The 21,028-nt window shown below is 52.8% G+C and overlaps 1 protein-coding gene across 3 annotated transcripts in view; it reads right to left on the reverse strand.

The window, feature by feature from the left end:
• Nucleotides 1-8,398: 8,398 nt before the first annotated feature.
• The window catches only part of LYPD5 (LY6/PLAUR domain containing 5), a 15,081-nt gene continuing 2,451 nt past the window's right edge, over nt 8,399-21,028 (reverse strand). For 2 of the 3 annotated variants that reach the window (XM_006142039.3, XM_006142040.3), the window contains exons 2-5: nt 10,467-10,595; nt 9,838-10,014; nt 9,480-9,626; nt 8,399-9,271 (exon numbers count right to left, since the gene is read on the reverse strand). In XM_006142039.3, the coding sequence (XP_006142101.1) occupies nt 9,009-9,271; nt 9,480-9,626; nt 9,838-10,014; nt 10,467-10,595 (716 nt within the window). In that variant the 3' untranslated portion in view covers nt 8,399-9,008. Of the gene's footprint in view, nt 9,272-9,479; nt 9,627-9,837; nt 10,015-10,466; nt 10,596-17,333; nt 17,479-21,028 lie in introns of those variants that run through there. The other variant, XM_027767244.1, reaches the window with a different exon arrangement.

Below are 21,028 nucleotides of genomic sequence, written 5' to 3' on the forward strand. Positions count from 1 at the left end.
TCTGTAAAAAATGATTCTTTGTTCTTATTTGCCTGTTTCAGGACAGGGACCTCACTCTTCCCGGTGTCCAGAACCGTGCCTTGCACGTAGGCGAGGCATTGACTGTCTGAGGGAGGGATACTCTTGTCCCGTGAAACGGGCTGCTTGTTCTTCAACGCTAGCCTCTTGTTCTGTTCCACACTGTCCTGGAGGTGGGAAGGATGCCATTTCTCCATTTCTGTCTTTCTTCCCCCCACCAGCTGGTAGTCCAGTTGCTGTCTGTGGTTCTGAGCCCCAACACTATGGACCTGTCCTTGGTGCTGACCTGGGCTTTCCCTTCCAAGATGCTGGGGGAGGGGGGATTTTGGGGTGGGGCGATGCTGTGCGTAACAGGCAGGTATTGGGCCATCTGCGTCCCCGAGGGTGGGCAGACATCTGCATTCCCAAGGGAGAGGTGTGTGGTTGTGGTCGCTGAGAGTTGAATGGGTATTTTTTCTATCTGTTGTCTATCTGTTCATATACTTGTACTTACATTCTCCTACGTATGTATGCACACACATGTCTTATATTTATTTCCTATGGAGAACTCATACCACAGAGAAGGGAACGGAAAAGCATACTAAACCTTCATGCATTTATGTAGCAAGTACCAACTCATGGTCGATTGCATTTCATCCATGCCTCCACCCACTTCCTCACTTCCTATGTCATTTTAATGCAAATACCAGACATAATATCACTTAATTATATGTTGTGCTTAAGGTTGTTTTCTTGGGCGTGGTGCCCTGCACCTGCGAAACCAACTACTCAGGAGGCTGAGGTAGGAGAATTTGAGGTTGGTCTGAACAACAGAGCCAGAGCCTGTCTTAGGAAGAAAAAAAAAGTGTCTTCTTTTTGTGGAGGTGTGACTTCCACATAGTAAAGTTCACAAACCCTAAGTGTACAATTTAATGCAGAGCTACCTGTGTGCAGACACGTGTGCACACAACTCAATCAAGCTGTTGCCATTGTTCTTCAGGACTAAGCACAACTAAGTACAAGCTCTATCTTTTTTTTCTCTTTTAAGAGGTTTTTGCTATAGGCCGCGTGCGCTCACCAGAAAAACAGAGAGAGACAGAGAGACAGAAAGCGAGAAATCACCCCCCAGGGGGGATGGTCACGCTGCAATCCCTTCTCCTCCATTCTCCTCTTGGGATCTTGAGCACACACGCACACGCGCCTGGTGTGAGTTTAAGCCACCAGGTCTGGGACTCGAACCGCAGTCAGCTATATGGGAGTCCAGCGACATAGCCATTACGCTAACTGCTGGTCCCAAGCTCTATCTTTCTAAAAGTCACTCCGTTTTTTTTTTTTTTTTTTTGAGAGGTTTTTGCTATAGGGAGCGTGCGCTCGCCAGACAGACAGAGAGAGACAGAGAGACAGAAAGCGAGAAATCACCCCCCAGGGGGGATGGTCACGCTGCAATCCCTTCTCCTCCATTCTCCTCTTGGGATCTTGGGCATGCATGCACACGTGCCCAGCGTGAGTTTTAAGCCACCGGGTCCAGGACGCGAACCGCGGTCGACTACGTGGGAGTCCAGCGACATAGCCATTACGCTAACTGCTGGTTCCCAAAAGTCACTCCTTTTTTGAAGTCACTCCTGATGCCCTACAGAGGTTTCTCTTTCACTGGTCAGCCCTTCCAGTTCAAAAAAATGTCATTGTTTACTGATCCATTATCTCTGGGAGCTGTAGCCATCTGGGGCCTAGACTGTGGCATCATGAGAGGAATAATTCCCCAACAGCAGAGAGCTCTGGGATGATCAACACATAAATAATTATAAATATCTGTTGAGTTGCTCTTGAGAGTTTCTGCCTCTGGATCTCTTCCTTGCATGGGCTGGTCCCTTTGCCTGGAGTGCTGTCCCTGTCTCTGTATGCCTGGTGCACTGTAAGACTTTTCACCAGTCACTGTTCCCCAACATATCCCTCCCGGAACTCTCGCCACTCACATCCCTCCATCGCGGCTCGCCACTGTCTGAGAGTACACCTGCCTCTCTCATCAGAACGGTATCCCCTCCAGGTCCAGCCTCATCTCTGTGGTCCTAGTGCACGGCCAGGATGTAGAAGTATCCAATCAGTGAGTGACGGGAACCATGTGTTGGTAAGCTGGATACTGTTTCTCCACCACATTTTAACTGCACTTTCAAGATCCACGGCTGAAGTGGTCTTCTGTGTGTACATAGAAATTTGGGGAGGGGGGTTGGAATTAGGGGGCCTTCTTATTCCTCCCACCCCCTACAAAGCCCCTCCCCAGGACTGCAGAATTTCTTCTCCAACAACTGTGTGTTTCACACAGTGTGACTTCTGTCCAGGGAGCTCATTACACGGCGAATAAAGCATGACAATGGGCTTCCCTGGGCTCACGTCATACCTTATCAGACTGCCTCGAAGCAGTTTGCCCCATAAACCAGTGGAATGACTCAGGTTTGGTTGTCCTGGACGGATGGGGTTCTGGACCAGAATGCAGCACACACTTTGAGTCAATGAAGCTGTCTCCCCTGTAGCTTGAGCAGATGGGTCTGGGTATCAAGGGGGTGGGAGGGGTCCTCTCATTGTTACATCTAAAGGTCACTTGCAGACTTTCTGCTTCCTGTCCCCACAGTTTGGAGCTCTGCTGGTTTGGAGGCCTTGGTTCCCAAAGAAGGAGTATTCCCACCAGGGGAGATGACGGTGGTCCCACTGAACTGGAAGATGAGGCTGAAACCCAGCCATTTTGGGACCCTCATGCCACTGAGCCAAGAGGCAAAGGAGAGGATTACTTCTGGTATTTGCTGCGGTGGTGGATTTCCATTGCCAGGGAGAAAATGGATTGTTGCTCCACGCTGGGGCCAAGGGGTCTCGTGTCTGAGACCCAAGACATGTTCTGGAGCACCTCTTAGAGTCCCTACGTCCAAAGGGCTGGCAGGTGGTGTAGTTAAAGGTGCTCAGCTTCCACATAGCCAACCATGGTTTGAGTCCAAGACCTGGTAGCATACTTTGTCATTTTCCCTCTCTCTCTCACTTTTTTTTTTCCCTCTTGGAGGTTTTTGCTACAGGGCGCGTGTGCTCACCAGAAAGACAGAGAGACAGCAAGACAGAAAGTGAGAAATCACCTCCCGGGGGGATGGCCACGCTATAATCCCTTCTCCTCCATTCTCCTCTTGGGATCTTGGGCATGCAAGCATTCACATGCACCCGGCGTGAGTTTAAACCACCGGGTCTGGGACTCGAACTGCATTGACTGCATGGAAATTCAGAGATGTAGCCATTATGCCATCTGCTGGTCCCATACAGCAGATCAGCTGAAATTTCTGGAAACCTTTGGTTTGGGGGGGGCTTTTTTACTCATTAGCATCATCACTTTTCCAGGATATTTGCATTCATTTATTCCCTCATTCAGTAAAATTACTGCACTTGCCATGAACCAACCGCTTTTCTGCACTCTAGGGCTACTGTATGTAACAAGACAAGCAGGACCTGTGTAGTGAAGTAAGCTAGACAGCGAGGTAGTGTCTGGTGGCTCATGTGAAAAGGTAACAGGGATATGATTGGAGACAGCTGGAAAGCAATCCAAAGGGTGGGGTCAGAAAAACTCGAAAGAGTTGAAGTGGAAGCTGAGAGCTGAGTGACAAGAAGGACAGGCTTTTGAGGATCTGGGGGACATGATACCAGGTGTCAGAAACACTTTGTCCAATGGCTTGACTTGGAACATTCAAGGAACAAAAAAGCGAGTGAGGGAGAGAGTGAAACAGACAAGTTTGGAAAGGTTGGCAGGAACAGGAACATAGCCTGTAGCTTGGGTGGAATGGGAGCCCTGGGAAGATAGTGAGCAAGAGAATGAAATGATTGGGTTTCTGTTTTTGAGACTTAGTCTGGCTAAGTAAGGATGCTCTGGCTGTAGTTGAGGATAAAGATGATGCTAGCTTAGACTAGAATGGTTATCAGGGGAAAGAGAGGTGGAAGAAATTAGAATGTGCTCTGAAGGCAGTATCAATGGAAAAATCAGGAAAATATCTGTTTGTTTTTATTTTTAAAGAATTATTTCTTTAATTGTATTTATTATTATTATGTCTCAGTTTGACCAGAGAGAGAAAGCAAGTCACCAGGTCCGGGACTTGAACCACAGTCGGCCATGTGGGGATCCAGCACCTTAACCGCCACACCACCTGCTGGCCCCAATACCTGGCTTTTGTGTAAGAAACATGTCATTGTGGCTGGGAACTTAGAGGAGAGGGTAAGTCCACAGATACAGTGTGGACACCATTGGCATAAATAAATGCTATTTACCATTGAGAGTGAGTATGTGTTTATAATAATGAGGGACAGAAAAGATTGTAAGATGAAGGAAACCTGAAGATAAGAATTGTGTATGCTATCATCTGGAGGCTCCAGGAAGTACAGTGGGAGCTTCAGCTACCCAGAGGTAAATTGGACAGAAGCTTTATGTAACGGTGCACCCAAGGCAGCTTGCCTGTGTCCTCAGCGTGTCTCAGTCAATTTCTCTTCTGAATCTCCATGTACTGTCAACAGCCTGTTGTAAAATGATGTCCCCAGATAGTGCGCAGTCCAGAGGTGCTTGCTGAAAACCCAACTTCAATGAAGTAAAAGAGGCCGTATTCATGACGGCCTCTTTTCCCCAAAACACCAAGTACCCTGACCTCTTTCTTCCATGAGAGACTTTAGAATTGGAAGAGTTATTGAAATCTATTTGTCTGTACTCCCCAGGCTCAGTCTTCTTCCCTTTCCCCATATAAGAAATTGCCCAATCTAGAACCCTCATGGTTGTTTCAGACCTGTCAAAACCCACATTGATTTGATGACGCAAGTCTAGCATTTCTCCTCCTAAGTATTTCTTGGCAATGTTGGTTTGGTTCTTCTTCACTCCACATGACTGAAATATTACTCCAAGCTCCTAACTGGTCTGTTAAGGTTGATAATATTTCTTCTTCCTTAAATCCATCTAACCTTCACCATACCTGCTGTGAATGTGGTAAGTGCAAATGGCCCCTCTCTACCACTCTGCTGTGGTTGACCATCATGTAGAAGGCCAAAGCCCTTAATACAGCAAGCGAGGCTGTGACTCTTTTCCATTTGCCATCTCACTTCCCATCATTTTTTCCTTGTCCTCATGGACCCTCAGTTCCAGCCATAGTGAGTTTGTCATGTTTTCCCAGACATCACAAACTGCTGTAGTCTGTCCTTTCGGTATTAAAAATTTATTTAGCTCGTGGTTTTGGAGGTCTTACTGGTGGGGTCCCAAGGCCATACAGAGCATCACATTTCGAAGGAACAGGAGCATACGCCTGTGTCCATATGTGTCTTTTTCATTCCAAGACTTAGTCATGACTCTGCCCTCTTGACTAATCACTTCTCAAAGACCCCACCTTTCAGCACCATAATCAGATTAAGTTTCTTCTTAATACAAAAATACAGTACGGCCAAATTTCAATCCTGAGTTTTAGGGAGAGATTCAAACCTTGACACCAAGAAACCAATTTGGAAAAACTCAGTTTAAAAATTCTCTTCCATAGAGATGAGCAAGTGGTGCAATGATTAAGGTACCGGACTGGATCCACTGGCTTGAAAAATCAAGCCAGGCACTGTGCGCATGCATGCTCAAAATCCCAAGAAGAGAATGGAGAAGGGATTGAGGCCTGGCCATCCCCCTGAGTTTTTTAGGGGTTTTTGCTATAGGGTGCATGCACTTGCCAGAAAGACAGAGAGAGACAGAGAGACAGAAAGCAAGAAATCACCCGCCCCAGGGGGGATGGCCAAACTGCAATCCCTTCTCCTACACTCTTCTCTCGGGATCTTGGGCATGCATGCACATGCACCTGGCGTGAGTTTAAGCCACCGGGTCTGGGACTCGAACTGTGGTCAACTACATGGGAGTCCAGCAACATAGCCATTATGCTAACTGCTGAAAAAACTTTCCCTCTCTGGTCAAATTAAAATAAATAAATAAATAAAGTTAAATAAAATAATTCTTTAAAAAATGAATTCCCATGTCCAATAGTAAAAGGAAAAAAAAAAAGAAAAAAAAGGCAGGACCACTGAGGATTTAGGCCTTACGGAAACAAAATTTTGGGTCACGTCACTTGACAAAGACTACTAGCCAGCTGAGAGCAAAGGAAACATGGAATGAGAGTGGAAGCAGGAAGTTTAATACACTATCCGTGGTGTCGACCCCATAGCCTAATGGGTGGAAGAGCCAGATTCCTTGCATGACTAACTGCATGGCTAGAATCTCAGCCCTAGTGACTGGAGAAATACCTGGTGCATGTACGTGCATGTCTAAAACCCAGGCAGGATGAAGAAGCAGAAGAGAAGGGATTGTGGCATGACCATTTTCCATTGGAGGGGGGGTACTCTCTTCTCCTTCTCTCAGTCTCTCTGTCCCTCTCTGAAGAGCACATGTGCCCTCTGGCAAAATAGAAAACAATATATACATCAACTATGACCTTTTAGTTCTGTAATTGTGGCCAGTTACAGAAATGCAAACTTGCAGCTATGCATAATTTCTTGCTTTCTGTCTTTCCTTGGGTTTCCTTCCTTTTTTCTTTTCATATGTCTATTTAGCTACTGATTTTTTTTTTTTTGGAGAGGTTTTTGCTATAGGGTGCATGCACTCACCAGAAAGACAGAGAGAGACAGAGAGACAGAAAGCGAGAACTCCCCCCCCAGGAGAATGCCCACTCTGCAATCACTTCTCCTCCATTCTCCTCTCGGGATCTTGGGTATTCACGCACACGTGCCTGGCGTGAGTTTAAGCCACCAGGTCTGGGACTTGAACCGTGGTCGACTACATGGGAGTCCAGCAACATAGCCATTATGCCAACTACTGGTTCCGTCTACTGATTTTTTTTAACCTTACCTCTTTGTTACCTTTATTATGTATTTATTTTTATTTAATTTTATTTATCACCATTATTATTTTTAATTTGCTATAGGGCACATGGTCTCACCAGAGAGAGAGAGAGAGAGAGAGAGAGAGAGAGAGAGAAAGTGAGAAAGCAAGCCACCAGGCCCGGGTTTCCAGCTGTGGTCGGCAATGTGGGAATCCAACATCTCAACCACCATGCCACCTGCTGGTCCCATTAAAAAAAAATAATAATTATTTAATTAATTTATTCATTCATTCATTCATTTATTTTGACCAGAGATGGACAGAGAGAGAGAAGTGGAGAGTGAGAAAGCAAGCCACCAGGTATGGGACTCGAACTATGGTTAGCCATGGGGAGTCCAGCTCCTTAACCACCACACCACCTGCTGGTCCCCCACACCTTTATTATGTATTTATAAATAAAAATGTTCTGAGTAGACTCCATCTATTTCTCTACTGCCCCCCACCCCATCAAAATCACAATTTCTTGTGCATTGCAAGAGGAGACAATAATTAGGAGACAGCAATAATTATAATAGTTGATGAGTGTGCAGTAAAAAAAAAAAAAATGACTAAATGCTTAGATGACCACACATAAAGATTACAAAGAGGTGTATGTGAAGGGACAGACAAAATGGCATGACGTGTCATTTTAACTCCATCCAATCAGAACATAGATAATGAAAGTATTAACCATGTGGATAACTAAGGACCAATCAGTGGAAGAGAGACTTTGTGGATCTATCTTTTCATTCCAATCTTTAATTTGCTGTGGTGCTTATAATGCAAGGGTTCAGACCAGCTCCATAGCTTAGTAGGTTACAGGAACTACATAGCATGCGGCTGACTGCGGTTCAAATCCCAGCCCCAGTGACTTGAAAAACGTTGAGAGCATGTACGTGTGTACCCCATATCCTGACAGGATGGAGAAATGGGGAGAAGGGGTTGCAGTGTGACCGTGTCTCACTGGGGGGCACTTTCTCCCTCTCCCTCATGCTCTGCCTCCTGTGTTTTCCTGTCCAATCAGAGCCCTCATGTATCTGGGAAGTGGGGTTGCCCGTGGGTTCACAAGGCTGGGCGTCAGACGCCTGGCTCTCGTCACTAGATACGTGAGCGAGCAAGTGTCTTTGTCCCCTGGTTTGCCCACCTGTGGCATGGGACTTCTGATAATAGCCCACATATATGAGGGGTCTTCAAAAAGTTCACGGAGAATGTGTATTATGGAAAAAACTATGCGTGAATTTCACTTTTTTTTTTCTTGACCAAAATAAGCCCATACTTTAGTTCTGTTTTTCCATAAATTCCCTGAAGTCCCCTCAGAGCCGGGCAACTGCTCTGATCCAGGTACTTCCTGTTCATCTGATTGAATCCTCACCATGCTCACTGGGAAACCGGTCTTATCATTACAGACTTTCTTTTGAAAGAATTATTTATTTAATTTTATGAGTTATTATTCATTTTAAATTTGCTGTAGGGCCTGTGCACTCACCAGGGGGAGAGAGAGAAAGTGAGAAAGCAAGCCGCCAGGTCTGGGACTCAAACCACGGTTGATCCTGTGAGGGAATCCAGTACCTCAACCACCATGCCACCTGCCAGCCCCCTACAGACTTTATTTTCACCTGCACCTTACAGGGAGGAAACACAGGCACCGGGAACTTGAAAACTGTGTTGGAGTCACCCAGAGCTGAACAGCAGAGCTAGGATGGGAGCTCAGGGGGTCTGGCTCCAGAGTCAGGGCTTCTGCGAGGCTAACCATTAGTTCCCCTGGCCGAGACAGTCATAAAGACACCAGCAAAGTTCCTCCTAGAGCTGGGACCAGGAGTTCAGGGAGACCAAGTCATGGGCACCTTGTAAACACCTTGTGTTTACAAGAACTGCTCTTCATGGTGGCAGGATGGGGCACTTTCTCCTACCCTATATGCTGCTGACATATCCAGTCTCTCAGAGGCCTGCTGACCAGTGAGGGGCAGGGCAAGGAGGAAAGCAGAGGAGAGACTTGGAGGGTCAGGAACACCCCTCTTGTATTGATTGACATTCTGCAGTGAGCCACACCAGAGGGGCCAAAGCCGGGAAGAGGTAGAGGGGCTTGTGTCCTGCCCCCAGCACTATGGAGGGGCTGTCCTGTCTATGGGGAGAGTCCCCCCAGGGGGCCTCCTAGCATGCTGACCAGCAGGGGAGCTCCGAGGAGCAGAGCCCAGACGTGGGACGCCCGAGGAGAGGCAGAGGCCGAAACTGTGCTGAAGGACTGGGTCTTGGAGTCGCCGTTGCAGAGGTTCCCCTCGCAGCACGAGCCCTGGAGCTCGATGTTGGTCCAGGGGCTGGTGGTGCCCATGGTGGTGCAGGAGGGGCGGTGGCAGGTTCTGATGTACACGGGGACTGAGAAATTGCCTGGGGGTGGCAGCGATAGTGAGGCGAGGTCAGCACGGAAGGAGGCAGCTGCACTAACCCTCCACCTTAGAGGCCTAGGCCATGCCTGGGTCCTCGGGTTCACTTGAGCTTTCCCTCTTCAGACCAGGGCTTTGCCTCCACCCGTCAGGGGGTCTGGCCCGGCCTCCACGTCCCTAGCCCAGACCCTCCCACCCTTCCAGCCTCTCACCAGAGGTCATTCGCCCACTGCCCTGGAAACAGACACTCTGGTCCTGGTGACACTGGACTCGTCGGGACTTTTCAGGGGTGCAGTCCTCCGGGTGGATCCCCGCACAGGCGTAGCATTCCGTACCGCTGAGGGTTGGCGGGTTGGGCGCTGCGGAGAAGAGAGCGTAGACGCGTGCTCGGGTGCCCTGTCTTGCAGGCTGTGCCCTGCACCAGGACGCCTGACTCCCTCCGTTGGAATCCCAGGCGCACGCGAGGACGCGCTCAGCCACACCCCCTCCCCGCCCGGGCGGGGTCAGCCGGGCAGAGCCACCCCCAGGCCCTGCCGGTCCTGCGCCCGCCCAGCCCTCCCCCTGGCTCACCCGGGCTCAGGTTGGGGAGGGCGTCGTGAGTCAGGAGGTCCGTGTTGCACTGGTCAGTCGTGCAGCCGCGCACCACGGAGAAGTCGGGCGGCAGCGCTTCCTGGTTCGACTGCATCTGGCCCTCGGTCGGGCCTGTCCAGCAGCCCTTCTGTACCATGGTCACCGGTGTGCGGTACCCTGGGGCGAGAGGGGGCTCGTGCTCTGCCTGCCGCAGCGCCTCTCCCGCTAACGTCTCCTTCCTCCCTCTGCTCCTCTGGCTTTTCAGCTACTCCTCCTGCCTCCCTCCTTCTCTCTCATTACCACCCCCTTCCTCCCCCTATTTTCTCTATCCTGGCCTTCTTTCTGCTCCTCTCTCACCCTCTCCTCCTGGCGTCCGCCTTCTTTCTGCTCCTCTCTCACCCTCTCCTGGCGTGACCACTGTGTCACCCACCTTGGCCCTTATCTACCTTTCCCTCCCTCCCCCTTCCCTCCACCTCTGCTCTCCCTCCACCTCCTATAGTTCTATCATCCTTCCTCTCCTCTGCTTTCACATCCCTTTCCCTCTCTCTCCTCCCCTCTCCTCTCCCTCCCTGTTTCTTGACCTGCCGCCCTCCCCCACCCCTTCCTCTTCTGTACACCATGTCCCTCACCAGTGTCCAGGGACAGGACAGCCTCAAAGCATCCGCGGGAGCAGGAGACATTGGGGAGCTTCATGCCACTGAGGTCAAAGGGGCCGAGGTAGATGTGCTCAAAGCTGTAGCACTGCAGGCCCTGCGACCCTGGAGGGAGGGGCCAGGTCAGCAGGGCCAGGCTGGGATATCCTAGACACTCGGGACTCCACCCTGCAAGTGATCATCACGTGGCCACACGTGACCAGGCCCCTTTGCTCTAAGGGAAGACTGGGGAGAGCCCAGGTCTGCTGTTATGACTGGTCATGGCAGTGTCTGTCTCATGGCAGAGTAATGACCTCTCCGAAGCTGTTGGTCCAGTTTTTCCGCTCCAGGCTGTTCTAGATCTCCACCCTCATCCAGGAAGTCCTCTAAGATTTAGATAAGGGAGGAGGAAGTGATTCAGCCCTGCTGTGCCCATTCCTCCCCACTCTGAACTTGCAGAGGACCGGAGCACTAAGACCACTGATGGACACGCACCCTCCAACATGGGCTTGGATGGCAGTCTCGGACTAGAGTCACGCACAGCCAGGCGGCCCAGCAGTACACGAGCAGGACAGTCAGACTGACGGAAACACGAAGTCCCACTCGACGCTGGTTTACGCCAAGCTTGCGAATATAGACAGAACGTCTTGAACACGTCCATACAGTGTCCATTCACACACAGAAAGAGCCCTGAGCTGGGCCCTCCGACGTAATTCCCCCAAACCAAGCCACAGCGCATCACGCGGGGAAACCATGGAGACACCAAAGCACTTGTCGGTGACGAAGATTTTGCATGTGTGATAACAATACCAATGCACAGAGGGGTCAGAGCACAGGAACTCAGACCCAGGGAGGCAGATACAGTCCCTCGAGTTTAAGACACACACAGCAGAAGAGAGCCTGCAAAGACGCAGAGTTAGAGATGCATGGCAATGAGACCACAGAAACATGCAGTTAAAATTATACAAGGACAAGGCCAGCAGATGGCGTAATGGCTATGCCGCTGGACACCCATGTAGTTGACTGCAGTTCAAGTCCCAAACCCAGTGCCATAAACTCATGCTGGGTGCGTGTGCGTGCGTGCCCAAGATCCCGAGAGGAGAATGGAGGAGAAGAAGGGATTGTGGCGTGACCATCCCCCCGGGGGGGTGATGTCTCGCTTTCTGTCTCTCTGTCTCTTTCTGTCTTTCTGGCGAGCACGCGCGCCCTATAGCCAAAACCTCTCCAAAGAAAATTAAATTATTCGTGGATACAAGACAGACACATGCGACACAGATATACAGAAAAACAGACCGAAATACCCAAACACGTTGTTAAATGAAAATTATGGGAGGCTATTGTTTTGGAGTAAGCTTTTGCACTAGGTCCCAATAGACCAACCTAAAAATCCAAATGGGGGGTGTGGGATGGACAGTTGGTGCAGCAATAAAACATGAGGCTGTGAGGCTGACCCAAAGGGGGAGGTATTGGCTTTGTGTCCTGAGACTTGCCAGGGTACACCAGACACGTGACTGTGTTCAGGATTCAGGGCTAGCTGAGGCTGAGGGTGGATCACAGCATCAAGACCCTGTTGAGGGTGCTGTCTCTCTGTCTCTGTCTCTCTCTCATAGAAGAAACAAACTTTACAAACAAAATAACAGTCACTCATATCTCCAACGCCAAGCCAAAAAGCTCAGTTGGCCCTTGACTTTCCAGGAAATCAGGAGAGAGAGATGACAGCCTTGTTTCCCAAACAGGCCAGTTTTAACCGGCGTGATATTAGAGTTCTCTTTTTCTTCTTCTTCTTTTTTTTTTTTTTTTTTTTTTTTTTTTTTTTTTTTTAGAGCACATGTGCTCACTAGAAAGACAGACAGAAACCCCAGGGGAATGTCTGCACCGCAATCCTGTCTCCTCAATTCTTCTCTCGGGATCCTGGGCACACATGCACATGTGCCTGGCATGAGTTTAAGCCCCTGGGTGCAGGACTCAAACCATGGTCAACTACATGGGAGTTCAGTGACATAGCCATTATGCCATCTGTTGGTCCCAAAGTTCTCTTTTTCAAATGTTTGCACAAAAGTGTAACCTAAAGTAACCTGATGTTAACTAATCAGTTATTTTTCTATTGTTCCGTCTCCCCGTCCAGCCTTACACGAAAAGTAATGTTGAAATGACCGTTTCTGCTTGCTTGCTTGCTTTTGAGAGGTTTTTGCCATCGTGCACATGCACTTGCTGGGGAGAAAGAGACAGAGACAGTGAGAGGGGAAGTGAGAAATCACCCTCCAGGGAGGATGGCCATGTCATAATCCCTTCTCCTCTATTCTCCTCCTGGGATCTCAGGCATGCATGCACACACACTTGGCATGATTTTGAAGCCGGTGGGTCCGGGACTCGAACCATAGTTAGCCCTGTGGGAGTCCAGCGATGTAACCACTACGCCAACCTCCTCTGCTCAGCTCACTGAGGCCCTTATTCTATTGTAAGGAGTGAAGTGTGGCCTGATTCTAGGATCACAAACTCACTAAGCTCTTTAAACGTTTGTAGCTCTGTCTTTTACACGGATACACACAGAGACTCACAAACACAAGAGTGACACTGGTAGACAATTACACGTCCAGCTTTTTCACAAGGAAAACAAAGCTCGGAGATAGAGACCCACCCCAACATTTGTTCAAACACCCAGATACCAAAATACATCCAAGGACAGAGACCCCAAGGACACCCTGACACACGGACATATTCAGAAATCGAACTCCGCCATGGAGGAGCGCGTGCGCACGATTCGCTGTGCGCAGGGACAGCTTCCTGCCCACCGTCCTCAACCTCTCTTCGTAGTAACTTCCGTTCTGAAATGAGTGTGTCCCAGTTTTAGCCCATAATGGGGAGAGAGACTGCCTGAAGATGAGGCCAAGGTCCCTGCCAGTTTAACAAAGAGTCCCAATAGCTCCCCAGAACTATCCTTGAAAGGAGGTGTTGGGGTGGGAGGGTGGAGAGGGAGGGTAAGAAAGGCTGGAGTGGGCTGAGAGACCGCAGAGAAAGAGACAGATGGGGAAAGAGAACAAAGCCACCAGGTCCCCTCCCTAACCAAGACCCAGGGATCCAGGCCCCCAGCCCTCCTCCCCCAGACCCAGGACTCCAGGCCCCCAGCCCCTCCTCCCTCAGACCCAGGAGTCCAGGCCCCCAGCCCTCCTCCCCCAGACCTAGGAGTCCAGGCCCCCAGCCCTCCTCCCCCAGACCTAGGAGTCCAGGCCCCCAGCCCTCCTCCCCCAGACCTAGGAGTCCAGGCCCCCAGCCCTCCTCCCCCAGACCTAGGAGTCCAGGCCCCCAGCCCTCCTCCCCCAGACCTAGGAGTCCAGGCCCCCAGCCCTCCTCCCCCAGACCTAGGAGTCCAGGCCCCCAGCCCTCCTCCCCCAGACCTAGGAGTCCAGGCCCCCAGCCCTCCTCCCCCAGACCTAGGAGTCCAGGCCCCCAGCCCTCCTCCCCCAGACCTAGGAGTCCAGGCCCCCAGCCCTCCTCCCCCAGACCTAGGAGTCCAGGCCCCCAGCCCTCCTCCCCCAGACCTAGGAGTCCAGGCCCCCAGCCCTCCTCCCCCAGACCTAGGAGTCCAGGCCCCCAGCCCTCCTCCCCCAGACCTAGGAGTCCAGGCCCCCAGCCCTCCTCCCCCAGACCTAGGAGTCCAGGCCCCCAGCCCTCCTCCCCCAGACCTAGGAGTCCAGGCCCCCAGCCCTCCTCCCCCAGACCTAGGAGTCCAGGCCCCCAGCCCTCCTCCCCCAGACCTAGGAGTCCAGGCCCCCAGCCCTCCTCCCCCAGACCTAGGAGTCCAGGCCCCCAGCCCTCCTCCCCCAGACCTAGGAGTCCAGGCCCCCAGCCCTCCTCCCCCAGACCTAGGAGTCCAGGCCCCCAGCCCTCCTCCCCCAGACCTAGGAGTCCAGGCCCCCAGCCCTCCTCCCCCAGACCTAGGAGTCCAGGCCCCCAGCCCTCCTCCCCCAGACCTAGGAGTCCAGGCCCCCAGCCCTCCTCCCCCAGACCTAGGAGTCCAGGCCCCCAGCCCTCCTCCCCCAGACCTAGGAGTCCAGGCCCCCAGCCCTCCTCCCCCAGACCTAGGAGTCCAGGCCCCCAGCCCTCCTCCCCCAGACCTAGGAGTCCAGGCCCCCAGCCCTCCTCCCCCAGACCTAGGAGTCCAGGCCCCCAGCCCTCCTCCCCCAGACCTAGGAGTCCAGGCCCCCAGCCCTCCTCCCCCAGACCTAGGAGTCCAGGCCCCCAGCCCTCCTCCCCCAGACCTAGGAGTCCAGGCCCCCAGCCCTCCTCCCCCAGACCTAGGAGTCCAGGCCCCCAGCCCTCCTCCCCCAGACCTAGGAGTCCAGGCCCCCAGCCCTCCTCCCCCAGACCTAGGAGTCCAGGCCCCCAGCCCTCCTCCCCCAGACCTAGGAGTCCAGGCCCCCAGCCCTCCTCCCCCAGACCTAGGAGTCCAGGCCCCCAGCCCTCCTCCCCCAGACCTAGGAGTCCAGGCCCCCAGCCCTCCTCCCCCAGACCTAGGAGTCCAGGCCCCCAGCCCTCCTCCCCCAGACCTAGGAGTCCAGGCCCCCAGCCCTCCTCCCCCAGACCTAGGAGTCCAGGCCCCCAGCCCTCCTCCCCCAGACCTAGGAGTCCAGGCCCCCAGCCCTCCTCCCCCAGACCTAGGAGTCCAGGCCCCCAGCCCTCCTCCCCCAGACCTAGGAGTCCAGGCCCCCAGCCCTCCTCCCCCAGACCTAGGAGTCCAGGCCCCCAGCCCTCCTCCCCCAGACCTAGGAGTCCAGGCCCCCAGCCCTCCTCCCCCAGACCTAGGAGTCCAGGCCCCCAGCCCTCCTCCCCCAGACCTAGGAGTCCAGGCCCCCAGCCCTCCTCCCCCAGACCTAGGAGTCCAGGCCCCCAGCCCTCCTCCCCCAGACCTAGGAGTCCAGGCCCCCAGCCCTCCTCCCCCAGACCTAGGAGTCCAGGCCCCCAGCCCTCCTCCCCCAGACCTAGGAGTCCAGGCCCCCAGCCCTCCTCCCCCAGACCTAGGAGTCCAGGCCCCCAGCCCTCCTCCCCCAGACCTAGGAGTCCAGGCCCCCAGCCCTCCTCCCCCAGACCTAGGAGTCCAGGCCCCCAGCCCTCCTCCCCCAGACCTAGGAGTCCAGGCCCCCAGCCCTCCTCCCCCAGACCTAGGAGTCCAGGCCCCCAGCCCTCCTCCCCCAGACCTAGGAGTCCAGGCCCCCAGCCCTCCTCCCCCAGACCTAGGAGTCCAGGCCCCCAGCCCTCCTCCCCCAGACCTAGGAGTCCAGGCCCCCAGCCCTCCTCCCCCAGACCTAGGAGTCCAGGCCCCCAGCCCTCCTCCCCCAGACCTAGGAGTCCAGGCCCCCAGCCCTCCTCCCCCAGACCTAGGAGTCCAGGCCCCCAGCCCTCCTCCCCCAGACCTAGGAGTCCAGGCCCCCAGCCCTCCTCCCCCAGACCTAGGAGTCCAGGCCCCCAGCCCTCCTCCCCCAGACCTAGGAGTCCAGGCCCCCAGCCCTCCTCCCCCAGACCTAGGAGTCCAGGCCCCCAGCCCTCCTCCCCCAGACCTAGGAGTCCAGGCCCCCAGCCCTCCTCCCCCAGACCTAGGAGTCCAGGCCCCCAGCCCTCCTCCCCCAGACCTAGGAGTCCAGGCCCCCAGCCCTCCTCCCCCAGACCTAGGAGTCCAGGCCCCCAGCCCTCCTCCCCCAGACCTAGGAGTCCAGGCCCCCAGCCCTCCTCCCCCAGACCTAGGAGTCCAGGCCCCCAGCCCTCCTCCCCCAGACCTAGGAGTCCAGGCCCCCAGCCCTCCTCCCCCAGACCTAGGAGTCCAGGCCCCCAGCCCTCCTCCCCCAGACCTAGGAGTCCAGGCCCCCAGCCCTCCTCCCCCAGACCTAGGAGTCCAGGCCCCCAGCCCTCCTCCCCCAGACCTAGGAGTCCAGGCCCCCAGCCCTCCTCCCCCAGACCTAGGAGTCCAGGCCCCCAGCCCTCCTCCCCCAGACCTAGGAGTCCAGGCCCCCAGCCCTCCTCCCCCAGACCTAGGAGTCCAGGCCCCCAGCCCTCCTCCCCCAGACCTAGGAGTCCAGGCCCCCAGCCCTCCTCCCCCAGACCTAGGAGTCCAGGCCCCCAGCCCTCCTCCCCCAGACCTAGGAGTCCAGGCCCCCAGCCCTCCTCCCCCAGACCTAGGAGTCCAGGCCCCCAGCCCTCCTCCCCCAGACCTAGGAGTCCAGGCCCCCAGCCCTCCTCCCCCAGACCTAGGAGTCCAGGCCCCCAGCCCTCCTCCCCCAGACCTAGGAGTCCAGGCCCCCAGCCCTCCTCCCCCAGACCTAGGAGTCCAGGCCCCCAGCCCTCCTCCCCCAGACCTAGGAGTCCAGGCCCCCAGCCCTCCTCCCCCAGACCTAGGAGTCCAGGCCCCCAGCCCTCCTCCCCCAGACCTAGGAGTCCAGGCCCCCAGCCCTCCTCCCCCAGACCTAGGAGTCCAGGCCCCCAGCCCTCCTCCCCCAGACCTAGGAGTCCAGGCCCCCAGCCCTCCTCCCCCAGACCTAGGAGTCCAGGCCCCCAGCCCTCCTCCCCCAGACCTAGGAGTCCAGGCCCCCAGCCCTCCTCCCCCAGACCTAGGAGTCCAGGCCCCCAGCCCTCCTCCCCCAGACCTAGGAGTCCAGGCCCCCAGCCCTCCTCCCCCAGACCTAGGAGTCCAGGCCCCCAGCCCTCCTCCCCCAGACCTAGGAGTCCAGGCCCCCAGCCCTCCTCCCTCAGACCCAGGAGGCCCGGCCCCCAGCCTCTCCTCCCCCAGACCCAGGAGTCCAGGCCCCCAGCGTCTCCTCCCTCAGACTCAGGAGTCCGGGCCCGCAGCCCCTTAATTCTACTAGACTTGGGTACCTGTCAGGCAGAGCGCAGCCGCAAAGAGGTAGAGCAGAATGGCTCTGGGGAACCCCATTGCCAGAGTATGAGCTGAGTGGGGTCCACCTGGGACAGCTCCTCCTGTGTGATTTGCTGCCTGGCTCGTTCTCCCTGCGGAACCCTAAGCATCCGGCTCCCCAGCCTGGCCAGGATTCCTCCACCCCCCGCCCTCAGCCGACTGGTCTCCTCCTACATAATCATGATGAGGCTAAGATGAGTCCAGGGCCAAGGAGGAGGAGCTGGGGCCCTGGGCTCCTGGATCAGAGAGGAGGGGACCAGGGGCCTATAACTCTTAATTTTGCAGCAAGAGATTTGTTTTCCCAGCACTCTTCCTACCCCCTGCCCATGCTCTGTTCTAGTCCAAGGTTAGCGTATTAATAGCCTCTTGATTTCTTTCTTTTCCTTTTTTAAGAGAGATTTTTGCTATAGGGTGTGTGCTCTTGCTGGAGAGACAGAGACAGAAAGCTAGAAATCATCCCCAGGGGGATGGCCCTGCTGCAATACCTTCTCCCCTTGGGATTTTGGGGTGTGCATGCACACAAACCCAGCACGAGTTTTAAGCTGCAGGGTCTGGGACTCGAACCGTGGGAGTCTAGCAACGTAACCACTATGCTATCTGCTAGTCCCTTGATTTCTTTTTTAATTGCCAGAGAGGCGTGCACTCAGCAGAGACAGACTGAAAAGGAAGAAAGCACCCCCTTCTGGGGTGTGGTCATGCCACCATCCCTTCTCCATTTCTCCATCCTATTTGGATATTAAACGTTTATACGCAATCCACCAGAGCCAGGATTCAAACTGTGGTTGGCCACGTGGCACCGATTCGCTTGACCTCAAGGCTACAGGACTGGCCTTCTTGACTTCTTTTATTTCTTCCCACCCCAACACACACACAATCCACACACTTAGTCAGACACACACATGGCTTCTATGGCCATGCCTCCAGACCTAGAGGCATATACATCCTTCCCTCCACTTTCTTTCCTCCCAGATCACCCTCTCTCCTCCTTGAAGGCTTCCTTGACCCCCATCTTCCCACTTTGTCACCCTCCTCAGCTTCAAGAAGCTCCCTGTCTCCCAACCCTGATCAAACTAGGTTGGGCAGGTGTCTTCTCATCAGGCTGCAATGTCTCAGGGGCCTCCGGATATGTTTTCTATTTGTATAATGAATGAACCAATCAATGCATGAACAGGCATCAAGAGAAAGATAGCGGGAAAGATATGAGAAAGAAACAGTGACAGAGACAGACACAGACAGTGAGAAGGGATTGTGGTGTGGCCATCTCCCCCTGGGGGATTATTTCTCTCTTTCTCTCTCTCTCCGGTGAGCATGTGTGTCCTCTGGCAAAAATCTCTCTCTAAAACACAACAAAACCACCCTCCCGCCACTCTCTTTCAATGGAGTCTAGCTCAGTCTCTCCTATTGTGATAGTCTTAAATAAGGTCTCCTTCGCATATTTTTTTATTTTTATTTTTTTGGAGAGATTTTTGCTATAGGGAATGTGTGCTTGCCAGAAAAACAGAGACAGAGAAACAGAAAATGAGAAATCACCCCCCAGGGGGGATGGCCATGCCACAATCCCTTGTTCTCCATTCTCCTCTTGGGATCTTGGGCACACACGCACACGCACCCGGTGTGAGTTTAAGCCACCAAGTCTGGGACTTGAACAGCGGTCGGCTACATGGGAGTTCAGCGACGTAGCCATTATGTTAACTGTGGTCCCTCCCTCACATATTCAACTCTGTCCTGTGCCATTGTTCTTTGACAGCAGAAACTCGGGCATGGTGGAAACTCACTAGGCATGGCCTCCCTCACCTCTCTCATCATCTTGCCAAATTCCTGCTCCTCCCTTCAAACCTCACTTCCCAGAACCTGTTTCACATCCAAATTACTCTTCCTGCTTCTCTGGTTCCTTTCCCAGCCTTTCTATAGGGGGATTTCCAGAGAGGGGCAGGGTAGCTCTCAGGAGAGTGGAGTCTGGCTAGGAAGGAGGCTGGGTTTTCTGAAGTTCCTGCAGGCAGAGGTGTTGAAGTTCTTCATAGTCATTCCCAGTTTTAGGGATTGAGACTTACAGAGTAGGCAGACCAGACTTATGTGTGTGAGCGCATTCATGTGTACGTATGCATATGTGTGTGTTTCTCTGTGGTTCTGATTGAGTAACCTTCAGGTACTGTTGCAGACTTTGAGATTTCAGGCAGGAAGCTCCTGTATTACAGGAGGAATCACGTGGACACTCCCAAGATCATTACTAGAGATTTTGGTGGGACTCGTGCATCCACGGAGGACACTCCTAATGACCATGGAGATTCTCTATGTCTTTGTAATCATTTTTTCCCTAACCAACAGAGTTTTATGTGTTGCATAATAAGCCACCTAGCATCTTTCAGCTAAAAATGACTAAATTTGAATAAAGATATTACAAAATGAATTAGAACCCAGTTAAAATTAGCTTTGGGGAGGGAACAGAATTCTACTCAATTAAGAAAAACATTTTTATAGATCATAGTTTAGTTTATTGTTTATTTATTTTTATTATTTTATTATTATTATTTTGGAGAAGTTTTTGCTATAGGGCACGTGTACTCGAAAGACCACGAGAGACAGAGAGACAGAAAGTGAGAAATCACCCCCCAGGGGGGATGGCCACACCGCAATCCCTTCTCCTCCATTCTCCTCTTGGGATCTTGGGCACGCACGCACACGCACTTGTGAGTTTAAGCCACCGGGTCCAGGACTCAAACTACAGTTGACACCAGTGGCATAGCCATTACGCTAACTGCTGGTCCCAGTTTAGTTTATTTTTAACACCCATCATGCCATGAATTCATAGGGAATAGGTTCCAGAAGCTCAGGCCCCTTTCCATTGGTTCTCACAAAGTGTGCTTCTCTGGGTGGAGCAGGCTAGCGCTTCAGTTGAACCCGGGTGCCTTTCCCTTTGGCTTCCTTCTTTTCCAGGTCATTTTCCTTCACACGTTTTAGGAAGTTCTCTCTGCTCTTAGAATGCTTAATAAGCTCAATATGCACATTAATTCTCCTGCCAAGAATCTAGGCTTTAACTTGTTTACAATGCCAACAGCATGCTGGGTAACGTTGTAGACTCCTCCAGTTTTGCCATGGTAACATCTGTGGTTCCCTTTTTGAACAATACGCGTTCCCTTGATGTCTACAGTACCACCTTTCTTGTAAACTCACATGTATGTTGCCAAAGCAACCACTCCATGTTTTCTAAAAGGCCTAGAGAACATATATAGGGTGCCTATCCTCTTTGCCTTTGTCGTCATTTTGGTGACTTACTGGAGGATGGTAGTTCTGGCCAAAAGGCTGTCATCATTTTTAATAATTGAATTTTAGTAACTGAGTAATTAATTACTTAAGAGACTGGAGGAAATTGTTTATTTATTTTTATTATTTTATTATTATAAATAATAAAGCTCCTGTAATACAGGAGCTTCCTGCCTCAAATCTCAAATGTCATTGTCATGAAGGTATTATGTTATAAACTTTTTTTCCCCACAAATAGGACTTTTTACTTGTTACTAGTAAAAGTCTGAACTTTAAACTGATTCTTGGACTGGCGGTTCATATCCATCAGCTCATTCAACTTAGGCGCCCGTCTCATCCCCAGTAGCTTTTTTTTTTTTTTTTTTTTTGAGATGTTTTCTGTCGAGGACAGCTG

The sequence above is a fragment of the Tupaia chinensis genome, unplaced genomic scaffold (assembly GCF_000334495.1).
Source record: "Tupaia chinensis unplaced genomic scaffold, TupChi_1.0 Scaffold000067_1, whole genome shotgun sequence".
Classification (NCBI taxonomy): Eukaryota; Metazoa; Chordata; class Mammalia; order Scandentia; family Tupaiidae; genus Tupaia; species Tupaia belangeri.